Source organism: Rhododendron vialii, chromosome 11a (assembly GCF_030253575.1).
Source record: "Rhododendron vialii isolate Sample 1 chromosome 11a, ASM3025357v1".
Lineage (NCBI taxonomy): Eukaryota > Viridiplantae > Streptophyta > Magnoliopsida > Ericales > Ericaceae > Rhododendron > Rhododendron vialii.
In genome coordinates, this window is record NC_080567.1 from 37,706,630 (window position 1) to 37,725,413 (window position 18,784).

Sequence of the window (18,784 nt, forward strand, 5' to 3'; positions counted from 1 at the left end):
GAGTATCAAACTTGGTTTTTAGTAGCCGATTAGGTCCTGAACTATTTTTAAGATAACTAATCGCAACTCAAATTCGAACAGCTGAGTCCTGGATGTATATCCAATGATAATAATGGAGTAATGTTAAATTCACCTAAATAATTTTGTAAATTTGGCCCAAATATTTTTTAAAATTGATCTTGGCTTCAAGAATTTGGAATAATTCCCCTTTGTTATCATTTTTTTAACCCATGGACCATTCGCCAGGAAGTTTATCATGCCAAGATTGCAATTTTTAGTGTAAACCAATCGGCTCCAAACAATTTTTATAAACTTGTATTTTAAAGAAATGATTATTTCCAAAATAGTTCTTGGATTATTTATGGAAAGAAACACATTTTTGGCCCACTTTTAAGTTTTTTTAAAAGTTGTTTTTGATCTTTTTCAATTGTTTTTGGACTTAAGAAGATAGATCAAGCCCAATAGAGTTCATGAGGCCCAAAAGGCCCAACTTTAAATCCCTAAGTCTGACCCAAATGACCGATGTTGCGGCAATAAGTTAAAAAACATTGCGGTCATGAAGTGAAACATTGCGTCCAACATGTAAATCCTTGCGGTCGTAAATTATGTTCAACTTCTGGCCGCATTGTCCGTCGTTCTGTAAAGACCCACTGCATCCTCCGTCAAACGTAGTCCTTATCCGTCGGAAACAGCAGAAAAAATGCTACTTTCAATCCCCCATCTCACTCCCTTTTCCCCGTTTCTCCGGCCAACATCCCCCAAACACGGTATCTCTCTCTCTCTCTCTCTGGGAACACATGGTTGTGGGTATTTTTTTTATTTGCACACGAACACCCATATAATCATCCACTTTACACGACATACACATCAAAGTACGCTATAAATCCTCTTCACCATCACTTGAAAGCATATTAAGCTGTCGTGCATTTGCATAAACTCCCATCACACATATGAACCAATGCAGTTAATTTTTCCTACGTTCACTCAATAATCAATATATCATTTTATCTCGATCTTTTAGGACATTATAGCTCGAAGAAGTTAATTTCAAGAACTGGGCAGCTCTTGGTTAATGAAGATAAACCAAGAGCAAAAATTATGACTTTTGGAAGCAGTAAAGATGAAGTGGATGTTCCTCTTGAGGCGGGTGAATGGCTTTTTCTTGGTATGGATTTTGGTACATCAGGAGCTAGGTATGCTGTTATTGAGAAGGACGGGACTATACGGGCCGAAGGGAAGAGGGACTATCCGCTATATATGGTAAGACGATTATGGTCGAATCCATTTGCATCATTGATGTTTGCATTGATTAGGTTGAATAGCTGTTTGACTACTTATGACCTCCTGTGTCAGTTTTATTACCGCGTTTTCCTTTTCATATTCTTCAGATTTCGTCTTGGTTGATTTTCTTTTCTTTTATTACCGCGTTTTCCTTTTCATATTCTTCAGATTTCGTCTTGGTTGATTTTCTTTTCTTTCTTTTGCTGTTGTTTGGACCTAAACTTTGAGTAGCCTAACTTTTGGAATTGCTCTCGACTACATTGTCATGATGGTATGTTCAATCAGTTGTTCAAACGCCTTTGTTCAACGCTGCAGTTACATAATCTATCCCTGTACTGATTTTTCTTGTTGTTTCCACTCTCTTGTGATTTTTTCTTTGGTAGCTTAAGGTTGGATATTAAGCATAGTACTTTCTTAATTTGGTAATTAGGACCGAGACAAAACTATAATTCCACTGAAAGCTTCTTTTTGATGTCTAGAAAGAGCAAGGATACAGTGGATTGGTTGGGCTCATGGAAAACGACCCTTCATTCACTTCTTGATGATGTTCCCATTAGTCTCCGACCATTAATTGCTTCTATTTCTATAGATGGCACGTCTGCAACAACAATCATTCTAGACAGGTGAATTACCTCATAGAAGTACTAGTAATATGCATTATTTGCGCCTTCTCATTATGAAACACCTGTAAATACTATTGCAGTGCAACTGGAGAACCATTATGTAGACCTTTGCTGTACAATGAAAGTTGTCCTGATGCTTTGCCAGAAGTTAAGTCCATTGCCCCAGTAAACCACACAGTCTGCTCTGGTTCTTCTACACTGTGCAAGCTTGTATCATGGTGGAACTCTTATGATTCGAATAAAGAATCTGCATTACTGTTGCATCAAGCAGACTGGCTCTTGTGGCTTCTTCATGGAAAGCTCGGGGTGTCTGACTATAACAACGCTCTAAAGGTAGATTATATTTAGAGCTTGTTACCTTTAGCTTCTCTTCACTTAAAGTATCCTATTAGCAATAATTTTTCAAAAAGTGTTGAATCAACTTTTATGGGCCACAGGTTGGCTATGATCCTGAACTGGATTCTTATCCAACTTGGCTGCTCTCTCAGCCATATTCATATGTTTTGCCTTCCATCCAGGCACCAGGAACTTCAATTGGTCCTATAAAGGAGGACATTAGGATGCAATTTGGTAAGTTTGTTTCCTATTTAGAAGTAATTCCAAAAGAAAGATTCTTATTATGTGTATTGAGAAATTTGAATGGTCATCTTCCGGTTAATAATGCTTATGACACCATGTTTTTTATGCAATCATTCAATCCTTACTTGGATATCCCCTTTTAGCCTTATCCAGTTCACCTTCGGGATTTTTGGTTTTGAAGTTTTTCCTCAACAAGAAGCATATTGTTGTTCTGGCATTTGATACTTAACATTGAATACCAACCATATATACAGTTTTGGTATGTAAAGTCATCAGAGAGAGGTACATTGTTTTAAGTTGTCATAGTAGAACATTGTGCAATCTTGCTTACAATAGTCGAAGCAGTGCAGATTAAAAAAAATAAAAAAAAGTCTGAAGCGGTATCTTACGAAGTATTACACAAAAGAACCAGAGGTTAAGCCTATATTGTGGAAAATGCTGTAGGTATCAAATGTGTACTTCCACATGACATGGCACTTGTCTCGAAAAGAAACTAGATTTGCTCTGTTGATTATTGGGAAGCCTTTTAGCTTACAGTAGAATTAAGAAGACTTTCCCATGTTTTCTATTTGTAGTAAGCTTCTCTGGTTCGATTTCCACCTGATATGCTTCCAACAAACATTTGGCAGGGTTTCCAAAAGACTGTGTTGTATGCACTGGAACCACTGATAGTATAGCTGCTTTTCTTGCTGCACGTGCTACACAACCTGGGAAAGCTGTGAGATATCTCCAGACTCAACTCTCTCTCTCTCTCTCTCTCTCTCTCTCTCTCTCTCTCTCTCTCTCTCTCTCTCTCTCTCTCTCATATTTCAAAAATTACAGGACATCACATTGGTTTGAGGTAGGCTTGTATCATCTAGTCTTCGTTATATCATGCGTCCAATGAGAATCTCAGTCGTCCATTTTATCTCAAAATTCAGGTCCAGACAAACATAAGGTCTGAGATTAATGTTGATGGACAAGATTTCGTGTCCTTTTATTTCTTCTGGGTAGTTAAGAAATATTTACTGAAAAGCTGAAGAAGTTTTGGTTTCTAGTTTGATTGCATTGTTTATCTCAGCACTTTGAATGAATTCTGGATTTTGGCCTGTGCCTTGGCCTTTGCAGACATGGAACTATTGTCCTTTAGTCTCTTATTGTTTGTAGGTGATAAACTTCTGTCTCTTACAAAGATATTAATAGAACTGGTTTCTGAGTTTTGACAAGCTGTGTTTCGAGTGTTTTGAATAGGTAACATCTCTTGGTTCAACCCTTGCCATAAAACTACTAAGCACTAATAGAATCGAGGATGCACGGTTTGGCGTATATAGCCATCGCCTTGATGATAAATGGCTTGTGGGAGGAGCTTCAAACACGGGCGGAGCTGTTCTTAGACAGATATTTACAGACGAGGACCTGGCGAAATTGAGTGAGCATATTAATCCCATTGAAGCCTCCCCTCTAGACTACTATCCTCTGCAAGCAGTTGGGGAGAGATTTCCAGTGGCTGATCCGAAGATGGAGCCTAGGTACTAATCCTCTTTGCATATTTTTGGACCTCGAGTAACCATAATCTCATAATTGTGGCAAGCCATAACATATCTTCATGTGTGATGACTGATAAGTTTATTATTAAATAACAGAAAAGAAACATCTCTTACAAGTCTCATAATTAGTTGCACTACATCCGTAATGAAAATACCAAAACTGAAGTTCTAACATTAGCCATAGAAGCATGCACAATCGGAGTGTGTGGCTGTGTGATTATTAGGTGTTGTAACTGATGATTCTTGTACTTTGTCGTTGAAGTACAATACCTTTAGTTTTCTGTTATTAGGAAGACGTATAGTTCTGCTAGGTTAATATATGGTACTTTGTGAAAAATAGTAGTGGAGGTATGCAAACATTAGTATCTGGAGAGGTTCGGGGGACTAAACTTTCATAACGGGAGCTTCCATTGCCTGCCTTTTCTGTGTATAGGTTACATCCACGCCCGGAAAGTGATGTTGAGTACTTGCACGGTATTCTAGAGTCAATTGCCCGTATAGAGGTACAATATTTCCCCTTCTACCATCACTTCACATAGCCAAAGGCATGTAAGTTGGTGACTAATATTCACTTTCTTGTGCTAATTTAGGCCAAGGCTTACAACTTACTGGAAGATCTCGGGGCAACCAAGGTTGAAGAAGTGTTCACAGCAGGCGGTGGTGCGAAAAACGAGAAATGGATAAAGATACGGGAGAGGGTACTGGGTCTGCCCGTGAGTCGGGCACCTCAAACAGAGGCTGCTTACGGAGCTGCATTATTGGCACTGAGGGGTACTGCACAATAGAAGAATGGAAGTAGGAAAAAAGACAGTGGGATGAATAGCGGATCGCTAGTTTGAGCAGCAGATGATAAACGACTTGATTCTTTTATCTCACCAATTTAGTTTATATGTACAACTATAATCGTCTTATACGATCATATCGATGCGGTATATTTGCGAATAACTTCTTAATCTGTTCTGGAGAATACCGGTGGACAATAAAGATTACATTCGCCTTATCGCCATGCTAAATATGCATACAAATTATTGTTTTTTGCCACCAATACAAATAATAATGTGGGTGTTATTAGATTATTGTAGGGTCGTTCTGTCTGGAGAATGGTAATGATTTTTTTTTATTTAAATTTTTTTTGCCTGTTGCTTATGTAAAAAAAAAAAAACCACTGTAGTTAGTAAACAAGCTAACCAAATGGGTCCTACTTAGCCTGCATTGGTTCAAATCTTCGTTACATAATTCTTCAAAATGACACATCCATTCTCAATCTTCGCAATCATAAATTGTAGTAGATTGGGAGATTTTTGAAAGAAGCTTTCATGCTCTCGCACCGAAAGCACTCTCATTACGTGACTTAGATTGACCGAAGCCTCAACTCAACAGCAGTCTAATCAAAAAGAAATTTCTTTGATTGGATTTTCAATTTGGCCCGACTTCAGGCTGATGGACCAAGAAACGGAGTTTGCTACAACCATATTTACTGGAGCATAAGATAGGGATGCCAAGTGAAAAATTGAACTTTAAGAAAAATAAAAAGCTAGAAAAATACATTTTTACGACAAAATGCCACCTAGGATAGAGAATGAATTAGAGGTCTTCATTTATTTTAAGTAACCATATTGCTATAATATACTCCTATTTGATGTGTTCTCTTTTTTTTTCTTTTTTTTTTCTCAAGAATGTTGACAAGAAAAAACGTCAGCTTTAACATGGACCCTTTTAACATAACACATAAGGAATCACAGATACTGTTTAGCTCCAACAGGGTTTGGCCAAGTGGTCTTCGGTTAAGATCGAGGAGTTTGTCTTCTCCTATGATTTCAAGTTCAATTTTTTTTTGCCAGTAATTTGTGGAATTACCTCACTTTCATGTGTAAATAAGTGCAACAATTTTCAAAAAGGCCATAGAGATTAACTCGAGATGTGCACAAGCTGCTCCGGACACATTGATTAAAAAAAGACTGATAAAAACAAGGAATGACAACCGAGGGAACCGGAGGATGGTGTTGTGCGGCAACATTCTGTGCACATCTAAGGCGTTCGTTCGGCAATCAAATACTAGTTTAAATCTCATCTCTACCACACGAGCATGAATAGCACGATACTGTACAACACCTCCTTGGTTTGACATCTGTACCGTTTGGATCCAAATAGGATGTGTTAGTGATAATGATAATTGAACGGTGGTGATGAATAGCATTTTTGGTATATGTATGCGCATAGAGCAGTGTACTGTGGGGCCGGGGAAGAGAAAACATCAGCCCAGCCGTCACAAGGTTACAGATATCAATGCACGCATTAAATTGGTGCCGCAGAAGGAATGATGAGGAAATAGGAAGAAATCCAATCTGGACACTGCTGTAATCTTTCCGAAAATCCTAGGGGAACGAAGTACCGACAATTTGCAACGGCTGGGCGAGATACACTTTTGGTTCCTCACAAATAATTCGAATCGTTTGTTAATTTTAAAATAATCTTTTGAATATGTTTGTGAAAAATCAGCTTCATTAGATGTGTGTGAGTGATTGATCTAATCTAATATTTCAAGTTTCATTTAGAATGGAAATTGATATTCGCGCTCTATTTTTTACTGATAGCGTTTTAATTTTAATGTGAAGTTACTTGTCACTTCATGCAGATTATTCGTGCGAGACCTAAAAATAGTCCCCCGCAACCTACTGTACATTTTTCGGTACCCCCCTATATTTGGTACCAATAGTAGGTCTGGTAATCTTTCTTCAAAAAACTATGGGTACACCGAATATATACTCCATCCGTTCATGTTTGTTAGTTCCTTTTGGAAATATGTATCATTTTCAAATATTCATATCTTTCAATAGTAATTTCAAAAAATATGCAATATGAATCTTATTTAATAGATTTTATTTAGTTTTATTATTCTATATTTTCAAAATTATAAAAAAAACATTATAAATTGTAAGATAAAATGGTTTAAAAATGGCACAAATTTCCAAAATGGACCAACAAAGGTGAACGGAGGGAGTATTGAATTGTGTCGAACTCATGAACTTTAAATAAACTATCAGAGTTGTTTAATATATGTTTAAAACACCCAAAAGGGTTCTTGTAAAAAATCAATCATTTGGATATTATCGTTCTTCATCCCTCACAAAGACCAAAAAATGAATTAATCAAGCATTTACTGATATCCACCTGAGATGAAAGGATAAAAAAACAATTACATTTTTTGTAAACAAATATAACAACTTCGATCATTGGTATGAATTGAGTGTTCTTTTAATTTACACCAAATGACGTACCCATGATCGGGTTGATCTTTCTTATATAGTGGGACAGGATCTTCCCGTCATTTTCTCCATCTAGCTGTTAGATCTTGATAAGGCCCATTGTGTTCAGCCCTTCTAAAATATATGAACGGCATAAGAACAAACAAGAGCATTCCATTAAGGATAGTTGCAACAATCATTATGTGTACCACCCACCGCAACCTTAGGTGCTTCACTAGTATCATTTTTCGGCTCATACTCCTCTAATGCATGGTTTTTTGCTGGTGCTTAAAGAACTGATGTTCTCTAACGATCCTCGTGTTTAGTTATTTTTGTATTCCATTTGGGAAGATCTGATGTTTCTCATTTTGTTGTTTGTTTTGGTCTCTGCTCTAATCATCTCCTTATTTGGTTTGTTTCTTCTATTTTTTCTTATTATTATTAATAATAAATTTCTTGCTCTTTCTCTTTCTAAAGAAAAAAATTAATAATAACATTTTGATAGGATAGCCGGATAGGAGTATTTTTTTTTTTTTGGTCAAGCGGAATATCTATAGGAGTATTAACTTTGCCATGTCGATCCACTCTTCATTTTCGACTTATTATTACTGCCACACGTTCCGAGATGGGCCAGATCCCATCATCGACCTTCCTCAATTCCTTCGCATGAAGAAGCATACAAAATGTGATGGGTAAAGTCTTCAATACACATTCCGTCAATATGATGATGTCAATTTCGATTTGACCATATCAAAACTCTCCAACATTCGAGCTCCAACACACCCACCGAATAATTATTTACTATTATGTTATGCTTAAATTGGACAAATGTTTTTTTTTGATGTGAGTACAGGTATCATGACTTGAACTCTTGACATGTCAAATGACACTACAATAGTGCCACCGTTAGGAAATCAAGCATTGGACAAATGTTATTGGTAAATGTTATGCTTCTCAATAGTTTTGGGTGAATACGGTATGCACCGTTACACCTTCCTTCTGGTAAAATGTTACGCCAAATGTTAGCAATTGTCTAGGTGAGAGCTCAAATAAAATTACCCTCTTCCCACTCTACCAAAAAAACAGTACCGTAGTGGTAAATATTACTGGCAAAAATGATATACGTACCGACCGTGTGTAGGGAAATCGTACCAACAGGCCGCGCCGGGCCATCTCCGGCGACCGAACAGCCGATCCGATTCGAGGCGTCCAAAAATTCTAAAAAAAAAATCGAGGGGCCCTTGCGGAAATCAACGGCATCCGATGTGTGTATAGTGCTTGATCTAAACACACTTTTTTCATGTGACCATATACACATTGGATGCCGTTGATTCCCGCGAGAGTCCCTCGGTTTTTTTTTTAGAATTTTTGGACAGCTCGGATCGGCTGTCTAGTGACCAGAGACGACCCGACGCTGCCGGTCGATACGATTTCCCTACAAATCTTATCGGTACACATAGCATGACTCATATTACTGGTGCACATTGTACGCTAGTGTGCACAATAGACACTCCCTTTGTCAACCTTAGAAATGGTCTATATTTTCCACTCTATTTTTTCCAAAATAAGTGGGAAAAAATAAAAACAGCAATTTAGATCGAAGGAATTACAACAGTGTGGTTGGAGACGTTTTGAGTGGATCTCCAAAATCTTTATAGTATAATCTATCGTCGTTGAATGTCTAAAATGCGGTGCACCTCTCTCAAGCTACTACTTTTTTCTAGCAACTGTTCGAATAAGGCTCATTCTGATTTTGCATTTAGGAAGGAAAAACCCTTCATACGATTTCCATTCCTTCCAAATAAAGACCTCTAATAAGTATTTATTTTTTAAATTAAATGTGATATTTTGTAAGAGAATTATCTGTTTCATAAAGCGGGCAAAAAAATAAGTACTTAAAAAAAAGAATCTTGGAGAAACAGGATTTGGGTGCAAGTTATGAAAAGTTTATTAGTATTTTACAAGAGCGTTCTATTACGAATATACTGCAACCAATTTATTGAACTCTTCATTAAGATTGAAAAGATGAATTCGTTTATGTAAAAACTGTCTAAGAGAGTACTAGAAATATGTTACTAACAAAATTATTTTGAAAAAGTTTATCTTATTAACAACCTTAGAGCATCACTATGGTCTGTTTGGCCAACCTAGTAATACATTTTGTATAGAATGGACTCTGTCAAATTGCATTTATGAAAAAATGAACGGAAATATATATATATATATATAATACAAAAATCACCTTTGAATAAATTTTTGGAATTTTGATTATACTTTTACTCACAATTTTTCTTACAAAATATTTTCGGTATCTATCATCCAAAAGAGCAACACGACTATTATCATCATGTAGCCAAACATGGTAACTATTCAATACACTGGGATTATCATGTTACGTTATTCACAACTGTTACACAATAAATTATGTAACAATAAATTTAACAGGTAAGACATGATAATACATAAACTAAATTAAATGAAAGAGGGGCAAAGAGGTCCACCCTTGTGTGTTTTTTTGACTTTTCACTAAAAAAGCTAAGGCCGCACACACTTACACAAACGTGCTTGCATAGTCACTCACAGTACGGTGTGTGTGGGTTTCATGTGCATTACAAATAACTGCAAAGATGTTTGTATAAACGTGCAATGTATGTGGGCTTCTTATGAGTTAAGTATGTAATTAAGCACTTAATTGAGTGGATTGGAATTTATTGTTGCCAATGTAGACACATCCACGTTTACTCATGCTGTGTTATTGCCTATGTGAAGTGGATTTTATAATATCACGACTATTATCCTCATGCAACCAAACGTGGCAATTATTATTCAATACATTGGGAGCATCATGTTACGTTGTTCACAGTTGTTCACGATAAATTTAGCAGGTAAGACATGATAATACATATATATACTAAATAAAAGAGCAACAAAAAGATCCACCTAACGTGTTTTATGTAATTAAGCAATTAACTAAGAGGAGTGGAATTTATTGTTGCCAATGTAGACACATCAACGTTTATTCATTACACTAGGAGTATCATGCTGCGTTATTGCTTAAGTGAGGTGGATTTTGTGATACCACGACTATTATCATCATGCAACCAAACATGGTAATCGTTCAATACACTGGAAGTATCATACTATTATGTTACGTTGTTCACAACTGTTCACAATAAATTACGTAACGATAAATTTAACATGTAAGACATGATAATGCATATATATACTAAAAGAAAGAGAGACAAAGAGGTCCACCTTATGTGTTATGATTTTTCAACAAAAAAGCTAAGGCCGCACACACTTATACAATCGTACTAGCATAGTCACTCACAATACAACGTGTGTGGGTTTCACGTGCATTACGAATACGTGCAAAGATGTTTGTATGAGCATGCAATATACGTGGGCTTCACGTGCATTAATTATTAGTGTATGTATAACTTTCTTTTAATAAAGTGGGTCCCTTTGTCTTTTTTTGGGACACGTTAGAAATACATTAATAATAAGAAGAATCGAAGAGTACAATTGTGTTATCGCCGTTACAATAATTAAGACACGTCAACGATGAGCGAAGACCAAATTAGAATCTACGGAACAAAACACTGTAGGTATAATTGTGTGTTGTGGAATTATGGGTGTGTTTTTTTAGCGCTTCTCTGTTTCACATACCAAAGACGTGGAGTTACCGAACACATTTGGTCAAAGGGAAAAAAAGACTGTACCAAAGAACGTAGCATGACACCATAACAGTGAGGTTTGAACCTTCCACCACGTTCCGAATGAACTGAAAATGGAAAAATTACAGTGTTCGGTTAAGCAGTTTTTACGCCTTGTAGTACCAAAACCCTCTTCGATCTAGGAGGACTCGGTACATGATGTATTGATGTTGATAGCTGATGGAGGGGATCGAGGAGGGGCGTGAAATAGGAAAATTATTCATTACAACACGTGTTGTTTTAATGTTCACAATCCTCTTCTAGTGGTCGTGGGCACCGACATGTGTTGTTTTAATATTTTTTTATTCATTACATATTTTTGTGAAATTCAGTACTAAAATATTCCCTCAGTTTTAATTTGTTAATCTAACTTCGAAAATCTAATTTTTTGAAGGAACATAATGATTACATCTAAAAATATACAATTTTTTTATAACATTTATCCTTAACTTTTTTTTAAAAAGTTACTTTCCACTAAAGAAAAGGTAATAAGAGAAAATCGATTTAATTAAAGTCAACTAGACAAATATTTTGAGATACTTAAAAGTTAAAAAATGAACAAACAAATTGAGACTGAAAAAATACATAGCTAATAATACAAAAATACGTGATGAGTAAATGGTATTGGACAGCACGTTACAGACTCAAGAGAACTGAATAGTTACTCTTGAAATATCCACCAGTAATCCCTCCATGGAAAAAAAGTTCTTATTTGTAAGGTACGTGATACAAATCTAAAAGCTCTCACTGTCCAGTTGCACCTCAACTCCAGCTCTCTATCTCTCTCTCAATCGTTTTTCTTGAATATAATAATAAAAACCTTCAATCTGGACTCTTGTAGGAATAGCTTCCCAAAGTCTTTTTCATCACAAACCCTAGCTGTCTCGCTCTCTCTCTCTCTCTCTCTCTTCCATGGCTGCCTCCAGGGGTTTGAACCCACGAGCACCGGCGTACATACCGCTATCCTCCACTACTCAAAGCCCTTTCACAAACTGCCCGCCACTGCCGCCACACATCCACCACTTCCCTTTCTCATCTCCACCACCACCGCCTTCTTTCTTTCCCACCGCCTCCCAATCTCCACAACTCCACCCCCAATCACCTCTTTACACCACCCCCTACCCCATCCATCCACCGCCTCCTCCGCCGCCACGGGTGGTTGAACCTCCACAGGTTGTTCCGAGTACTGTGGGCGCTGAAACGGGGAGAATCGGAGGTCCAAGGAGGAGGCCTAGAGCAGTAACCTGTGGTAGTAGGGGTATTACCAGTGGGTTCAGATCATCACGACACCACCACCAAAAGGAGCCCAATTTTGGCGGGAGTTTTAACAACAGCAATAATAAGTTTGGAAATACTTCTAGGGCTGGTAGTAGTAGTAGAAACTGGGAAAGGAGGAGAGGGTCAACTTTAAAGAAGCATGAGGTGTTACCTCTCTCTCATTGTGAAGAGAAAACTACTGTGATGATCAAGAACATTCCCAAACTCTACAGGTATATTATGTTTTTCTTCCTTCTTTTAAGTACTAGTAAAATACTACTTCTAGCTGGTATTGTTTTTAAAAAACATTTAGCCTAAATTCTGAAGCGATTTTGGGTGTTTTGTTAACGCGTCTAACGATATCGAACGAAGCTCATTTTTTACAGAGACCTTAAACGATATATTTTGAACAAAATGAGCGGCTCTGATCATCTTTGCGCGACCCGAGGCGGAACTGCTGTGCACGAATCATTTCTGTGTTGGATATTAGTAGTATATGTCCCCATTTAGTTGTTTTTTTATTGGCATCCAATTTTTTTTGTTGGCCTGCAATAAAGGTTATTTTTCTGTATCCAGATTTTCCTTTTTTAGAAGAAAGTGAGCCGGAAAAAAGAAGAAGAAGAAGAAAGCGAGCCAGGCCCAGGGTTTAGGATTTATATGAGTTAATTAGTACTCCATCCCTCCCTTTTTGTGTCCCAGGCCAAGGGTCTTGTGTTCCACCAGCTGAAATATTCAATCGAGTACTACTTAAATACTCCTAAATGCCTGTTTCTTGAATTAAATGTGATGTATTGCGAAAGAATGACTATCTCGTAAAGTGAAATTAAATACTTAAACAAAAAACCCTCAGCGAAACGAAACGGGGCTAAGTTCTTGCCTTTTGCCAAGAAAAGGAAAATCTGTGTGAGAATTAAGTTGCGTGTAGTGTGTAAATTAAAAAACCAGTACAGTACTTTACGTGATACGGGGTTATGACCAGAATCAAATGGGTATGTAGAATTAAATTTTGAGGAACCTTTTCTTGGGTTATGATTACTTTCAATGGTAGGCTGGTAGCCTAGCTAATCCTAAGTGATTTATTGTTGTAAAGTTTTTCCATGTGGTGCCAATATTATTAGTGATTTCTTGGAACTAATTTTTTTTTTTTGGAATTTATATAATTTTGAAAGTGGGGAGTTGCTGTTGAAGTTTCTTGATGAGCACTGCATGTTGGAGAATCAAAAGAGGGAGGAGAATTCGGCGGAAGAAGATCGTACGGTCTCGGCTTTCGATTTTATGTATTTGCCTATAGATTTCAGGTAATAAAAAGATTTGAGATTTATTATTAGGTTTTAATTTTCTAAAAGTAGCGTTGGGTGTTGAATAAATTAATTTGGTGCGTGCAGTACTGGGTGTAGCAGGGGGTTTGCGTTTGTAAATTTCACAGAAGCAAGAGCAGTGTGGAAGTTCTTGAGAGCGTGCAATAGAAAGACTTGGGACTTGTTCCAATCCCCCAAGATCTGCGAGATAGTCTGTGCTAAGATCCAGGTATGGTAGTAGTATATGCCACTCTCTCTCTCTCTCTCTGTATATGTATATGTTTATGCATGGCTGCTACTCATGATTGTACAAATTAGGTCATCATAACCCTACCTTATACAGTATAAGCAAGTACTGCAAATTAAACAAATACAGTATATAAGTAGTATATAGGTAAGTAGAAATACATATACACTTTAGTCTTTATACGTACGGGCCGGGGGATAGACAGAAATTAGAGTTGGATGTGTGAATGTAGTGTTTTTTTGGTCAAGACAAGACTTACTTGGGTAATGAAAAAATTGTTGAAATTTTTAGTCATCTTCTTGTATGGGAGTAGTAAATTCATAATCTGGAAAGAAAATTTAGAATTTGACAATATGACTGAAGGATCAATGTGGTTTGTTCTCCTGGGGGCCCTAAAGCTTTTTTCCTCTCTTTGTGCATGGTTTCAGTGGCGGAGTTATTGTGGGGTCAGGTGAGGCTCCCTTTCCACCTAGTTTTTACTATTTTTTAGAGTATAGTTTGCATATTCTTGGTAGGTATCTATAAAAAAAAAAATTACTACTACAAAATTTCAACCGTAATTCGAAAAACAATCTTCATTTGGAGCTAGCACAGCACATTATGATAAATGATATTGTGCGATAATATTATTGTGCGTCATTGGATGTTATTTTAGCAACAATATCTAGAGATTAATTCTTCAATTTATCAAATTATTTCATTAAAAGTCGAAAGTGTGGATTTAATCTTACTCCGCAACTGCACGATTTTAAATAAATTTCTCTCTAATTACAATTCATATTTTTTTATCAATCTATCTACACCCATTACTTCAAAATAGGGTATAGTTCGGTTTGGGCTTTGAAAGAAGTTTTTAAGAGTAATGAGTGGAGAGAAATAGATAGAAAATTTATTGGGAGCCATACTCAAAAGTTTTAAGTCCCCCAAATGAACAAGAGATTCATTCTCTTCATGCTCTTAACCTGTACTAAAATAGAAAATTTATTGGGTGCCGTGTGCAAAAGTTTTAAGTCCCCCAAACAAACAAGAGATTAATTCTCTTAATGCTCTTAACCTGTGCTAAAATACTACAAAATTTATTGGAGGCCGTGCATAAAAGTTTTAAGGCCCCGTTCCGCAACGCAAAAAAAAGTTCTTATTTTTTAAAAAGGCTATTTCAAGCTAAAAAATTATGGACTTATTGAAATTTAAAAATATGCAATATGGATCTTGTTTGAAAGATCTCATCGAAATCTTTTATACGATGCAAAAAAATTTGAAAATTTATTTTTTATTTTACATTGTTTTTGAGTTTGAAAATGTGAAATAAACTGTTTATTTTTTAAGAAGGTTTCTGAAACGGAGCCTAAGACCTCCAAATGAACAAGAGATTAATTCTCTTCATGCTCTTAATCTGTACTTTTATTTTAGAAAATACCCATATATTCATATAACTACATTGAAACAAGTTGGCAAATGTGTTGTAATAAAAATTTTCAGTACTAGTTATTTAGTACAGCTTTAATGCAGGACTTTTTTGCACAAATTTTTTTTTTCTTTTTGGTAGTAAATAAGAGAAGTAGTACAATATGAGATATCTTTCGTGGACATGTTTCATTTTTCATGTATCATAGCATTTCTCAGTAAATAATTAAACTTGGTTCTGATAAAAAAAATAAAATTAAACTTGGTTGTTCTTTGAAGGGAAAAGAGGCACTGGTGAACCATTTTGCGAAGTCCACGTTCCGATGCGAATCGGACGAGTTTCTACCCGTTTGTTTCAGCCCGCCAAGGGACGGGTCCGGCACTGAGTTGGTAGAAGAAACCCGGATTGGGAAACGTATAGCCTCCACCACACCAAATGTATAAGCAACGTCCAACAAGCTGCACTGCAATAATATTGGCAGAATCACCACCGTCTCTCTCTCTCTCTCTCTCTCTCTCTCTCTCTCTCTCATGATTTCATTTACTGACGTATGACTACTATTAAACTTTCAATCAAGCGGTGGTAGTGGTAGCAAAATGAGGGGTTTTCAGTAGGGGTAGAAGACAGCAGTTGGTGATGGGCTCTGCTTCCCGTATCAGTACTTGAGAGTTTTTAGGGTTTAGAGAAGACTTGAGAGACAATGTATCATGTTATAGACTAATAGGGGTAGGGTTAAACTTGGATTTTATTTCCAAAGAGAGGAGAGAGAGGGTGGATATTGGCACCTGGGCTGGGATTTTATAATCATTAGGTAAGTTGATCAGGCAGGTGGTGGGGTCCACCCTTTCAATAGTTGCATGTGGGGGCCATGTATACTTTATACAGTATATGCATGTTGTATTGTGTGGAGTTACATGTACTATGTGTATCCGGAGACCTCGTTTGGTGGCAATGCAAGAAAACTGCTGTGAAATTGTTACTACTAGCTTTTTCTTTGAACTGAGAATTATTACTACTACTACTACTACACTAGCTGAGTTTATTTTAGGTTTGTCTTGATCCAGAAAAGTGATTTGCCTATAATTATGATTTGTTCAAATGATCAGGATTAGCAGGCCAAGAAAAAACTATAAGTCCCAAAGCCAAATGGAGGAAGACAATGCCACATTCACATTCACAATAAGGGTGGATCGCGTATACACTATGCACCCAGTGTGTGGGTCCCATCTTTATTGTAAGTATGGGTGTGTGAATTGGTGTGTAAATGGGTGTGGTGTTAGAATTATTGATGTAAAAATGACACGTGACCGATGGTTCATTTCAAACTAAAAATAACAGTTATTCCTTGTGTCACGCCCTCGATTTTCAACATAAATTAACAATACCATTTGAAATACAAAGTCCTCACAATCGTACGTACAATACCCCAAAATACAATACAATTTCCGATTCAATAAATTGGTCTACGAATACAATCTTTCAAAGTAGGAATTTCATAACAAAGTCGTTTGTTATACAAGAATAAAGTACTCTCCAAAATAGCTTTAATCGATAATGTCAGCATGCACTCCAAGTACTCCATGACCATGACCATGACCTGCAATGAACCTGAAGTGGTAGGTTGAGCAAACACGTGCCCAGTAGAGAAATCTACACAACTATTATATACGAATGGAATGACAGGTGGAATGAATAACAGAAGCAAGGTACGGTATCTCAAATGAAGAAACGAAACACAACTAGTAATTTTCCCAAGGTCGAAGACATAAATGAAGTACCGTGACTACACACCAAAACTCTAATTCAACCACGAGGACTTACTATCTATATGATTTTCTCATGACTACCACTGTTCCTCATATCACTTTGAATCACCAATCCGATATCTTGACTTATGAAACTATCGTAATCAAAGAATCGCAACACCAATGTCTTTCGTATCACTTACTTACACTTTCACAATGATAGCCCATTTCCATTCACATCGTGTCACAATTTCCTCATCATTCTGTATCATGAGCAAAAGCTCCTGTCGGGCCAATTAAGAAATCCCGATACTCCCCACCAGTTCCGTCCTCACTGATGGAGCTAATTCAAGTCACACATCAAAGGTCACCATACCACAATTCCTTCGATATACTTTACAATTTAGCCATTCATCTCAGTCACATATAATGAATTCACAACAAAAACTCATTCACATAGAAGTAGTACAGATAATTTCATCTCAATCAACTCGCAATCGTTACATTAGTAGTTTCTCATCACCATACAAGCACTCACACATCAAAAGATAAACTCTCACAACGAGTTCATAGATTTCCACCTTGCAACTCGCAAAATCGTATAAGTTACGCAAGAGGTGTACCACATATCAAACACAAGGAAATGTCTCATGTATCCATGCCTAGCGTTGTTTAACTCAAAGAAATATTCTATGTGTTCGTTTTTCACTTCGCATGTCAACACATACAACCTTCGGCCACCTATACTCCTTATATTCTCTAAACCCTCGTTTCGGTGTCAAACGACTCATACGGAACCCAACGACCACTACCAAGCGTTAAGAATACCACTAGCCTCGTCAAACCATTCAACTAGTACTCAGGGGAACCTAAGAACACCCATGTTTCACCCAAACGATTCTAAGGAAAAAGGATTTCCCAACGTATACGAACATATCTATCTTATTTTGGCTGCCAAATCTTATCGGTTAAGAATTGGAAGATGAGACCACCACCATTGGAAAGTACATTTCCGGTACATGAATTTCGATATAAAATTTGCCCAAAACAGAGTTCGGATGAAAAAGTTATGCCCGTTCGAAGTTTTGCCAAAATGCTGAATTTTTCATTTCCTACCGGTAGGACACAATTTCCTACCGGTAGGAGACCACGATTTCACGAAAATGACATTACTGGACAGCTTTTCTACCGGTAGGACCAAAACTCCTACCGGTAGGACCTGGGTTTTCAGTGCACGATTTTCAGACTCCATCAGAACATTTCTAACAACGAAAACAACGATCTAAGGCACGATTCAAACACCAAATCAACACATACACACATAATAGAAATGAGAAATCCCTACCTCAAGGGTTTTGAGTAAAACCCGACCCTTTGACCCAGTCAACCGTAGCTCCACGAGGTCCGATCATGATTTTTCTTGGATATTCGGAAAGCCCGTACTCCGAATAGCAACTTTAATACTCGGGTTTTGTCCGGAATCTCACCCTAGGTGAATGAAATCGAAGAGAGAAGAGAGGAGAGAAAGTTTCGGAGGAGAGGAGAGAGAGACAGCCGTGAGAGAATGAGAGAATAGAGAGGAGAAATAATTCTCCTGGGAAGAATTATAGAAGTGGGGAGCAATCCCCCGCTTCTCGCACCACACACTCACACATGCACCTCTCACATAATTACCTTTATATCCTTTTACGAACACGTCACCCCGAATATCCGTACTGTCTATTTAGACGGGCCGTACGTTTATAAAAGAAAAAATATAACCTCAAAAATACGGGTCTCTACATCCTTCCCTCCTTAAAGAAATTTCGTCCCCGAAATTTGCATAGAATAGATGAAAGCACACCATCAATGGATTTCTTATC

General features: G+C 37.1%; 2 protein-coding genes and 1 long non-coding RNA gene across 4 annotated transcripts; 2 read left to right on the plus strand and 1 right to left on the minus strand.

The window, feature by feature from the left end:
• Window positions 1–611: 611 nt before the first annotated feature.
• Window positions 612–5,022, plus strand: LOC131307987 (D-ribulose kinase). Of its 2 annotated transcripts, none has more exons than XM_058334762.1 (9): window positions 612–767; window positions 1,022–1,260; window positions 1,765–1,904; window positions 1,985–2,237; window positions 2,342–2,474; window positions 3,113–3,201; window positions 3,714–3,991; window positions 4,443–4,512; window positions 4,600–5,022. In XM_058334762.1, exons 1-9 carry the CDS (start codon window positions 701–703, stop codon window positions 4,792–4,794), a joined length of 1,464 nt encoding a protein of 487 aa, XP_058190745.1. In that variant the 5' UTR covers window positions 612–700; the 3' UTR covers window positions 4,795–5,022. The 2 variants fall into 2 exon arrangements, with proteins under 2 accessions (XP_058190745.1, XP_058190746.1); XM_058334763.1 differs by having other exon boundaries at window positions 2,423–2,474.
• A 6,860-nt stretch (window positions 5,023–11,882) lies between these two features.
• LOC131307183 (protein terminal ear1-like) lies at window positions 11,883–15,620 on the plus strand. The gene is made up of 4 exons (XM_058333593.1): window positions 11,883–12,460; window positions 13,397–13,525; window positions 13,613–13,754; window positions 15,456–15,620. The coding sequence occupies exons 1-4, from the start codon at window positions 11,883–11,885 to the stop codon at window positions 15,618–15,620; spliced, it is 1,014 nt and encodes a 337-aa protein (XP_058189576.1).
• A 919-nt stretch (window positions 15,621–16,539) lies between these two features.
• LOC131307989 (uncharacterized) lies at window positions 16,540–18,568 on the minus strand. The gene is made up of 2 exons (XR_009194269.1): window positions 18,268–18,568; window positions 16,540–16,785 (listed from the first exon to the last, which is right to left on the minus strand). It is a non-coding gene; the product is annotated as an uncharacterized LOC131307989 (long non-coding RNA).
• Between the last annotated feature and the right edge of the window lie 216 nt (window positions 18,569–18,784).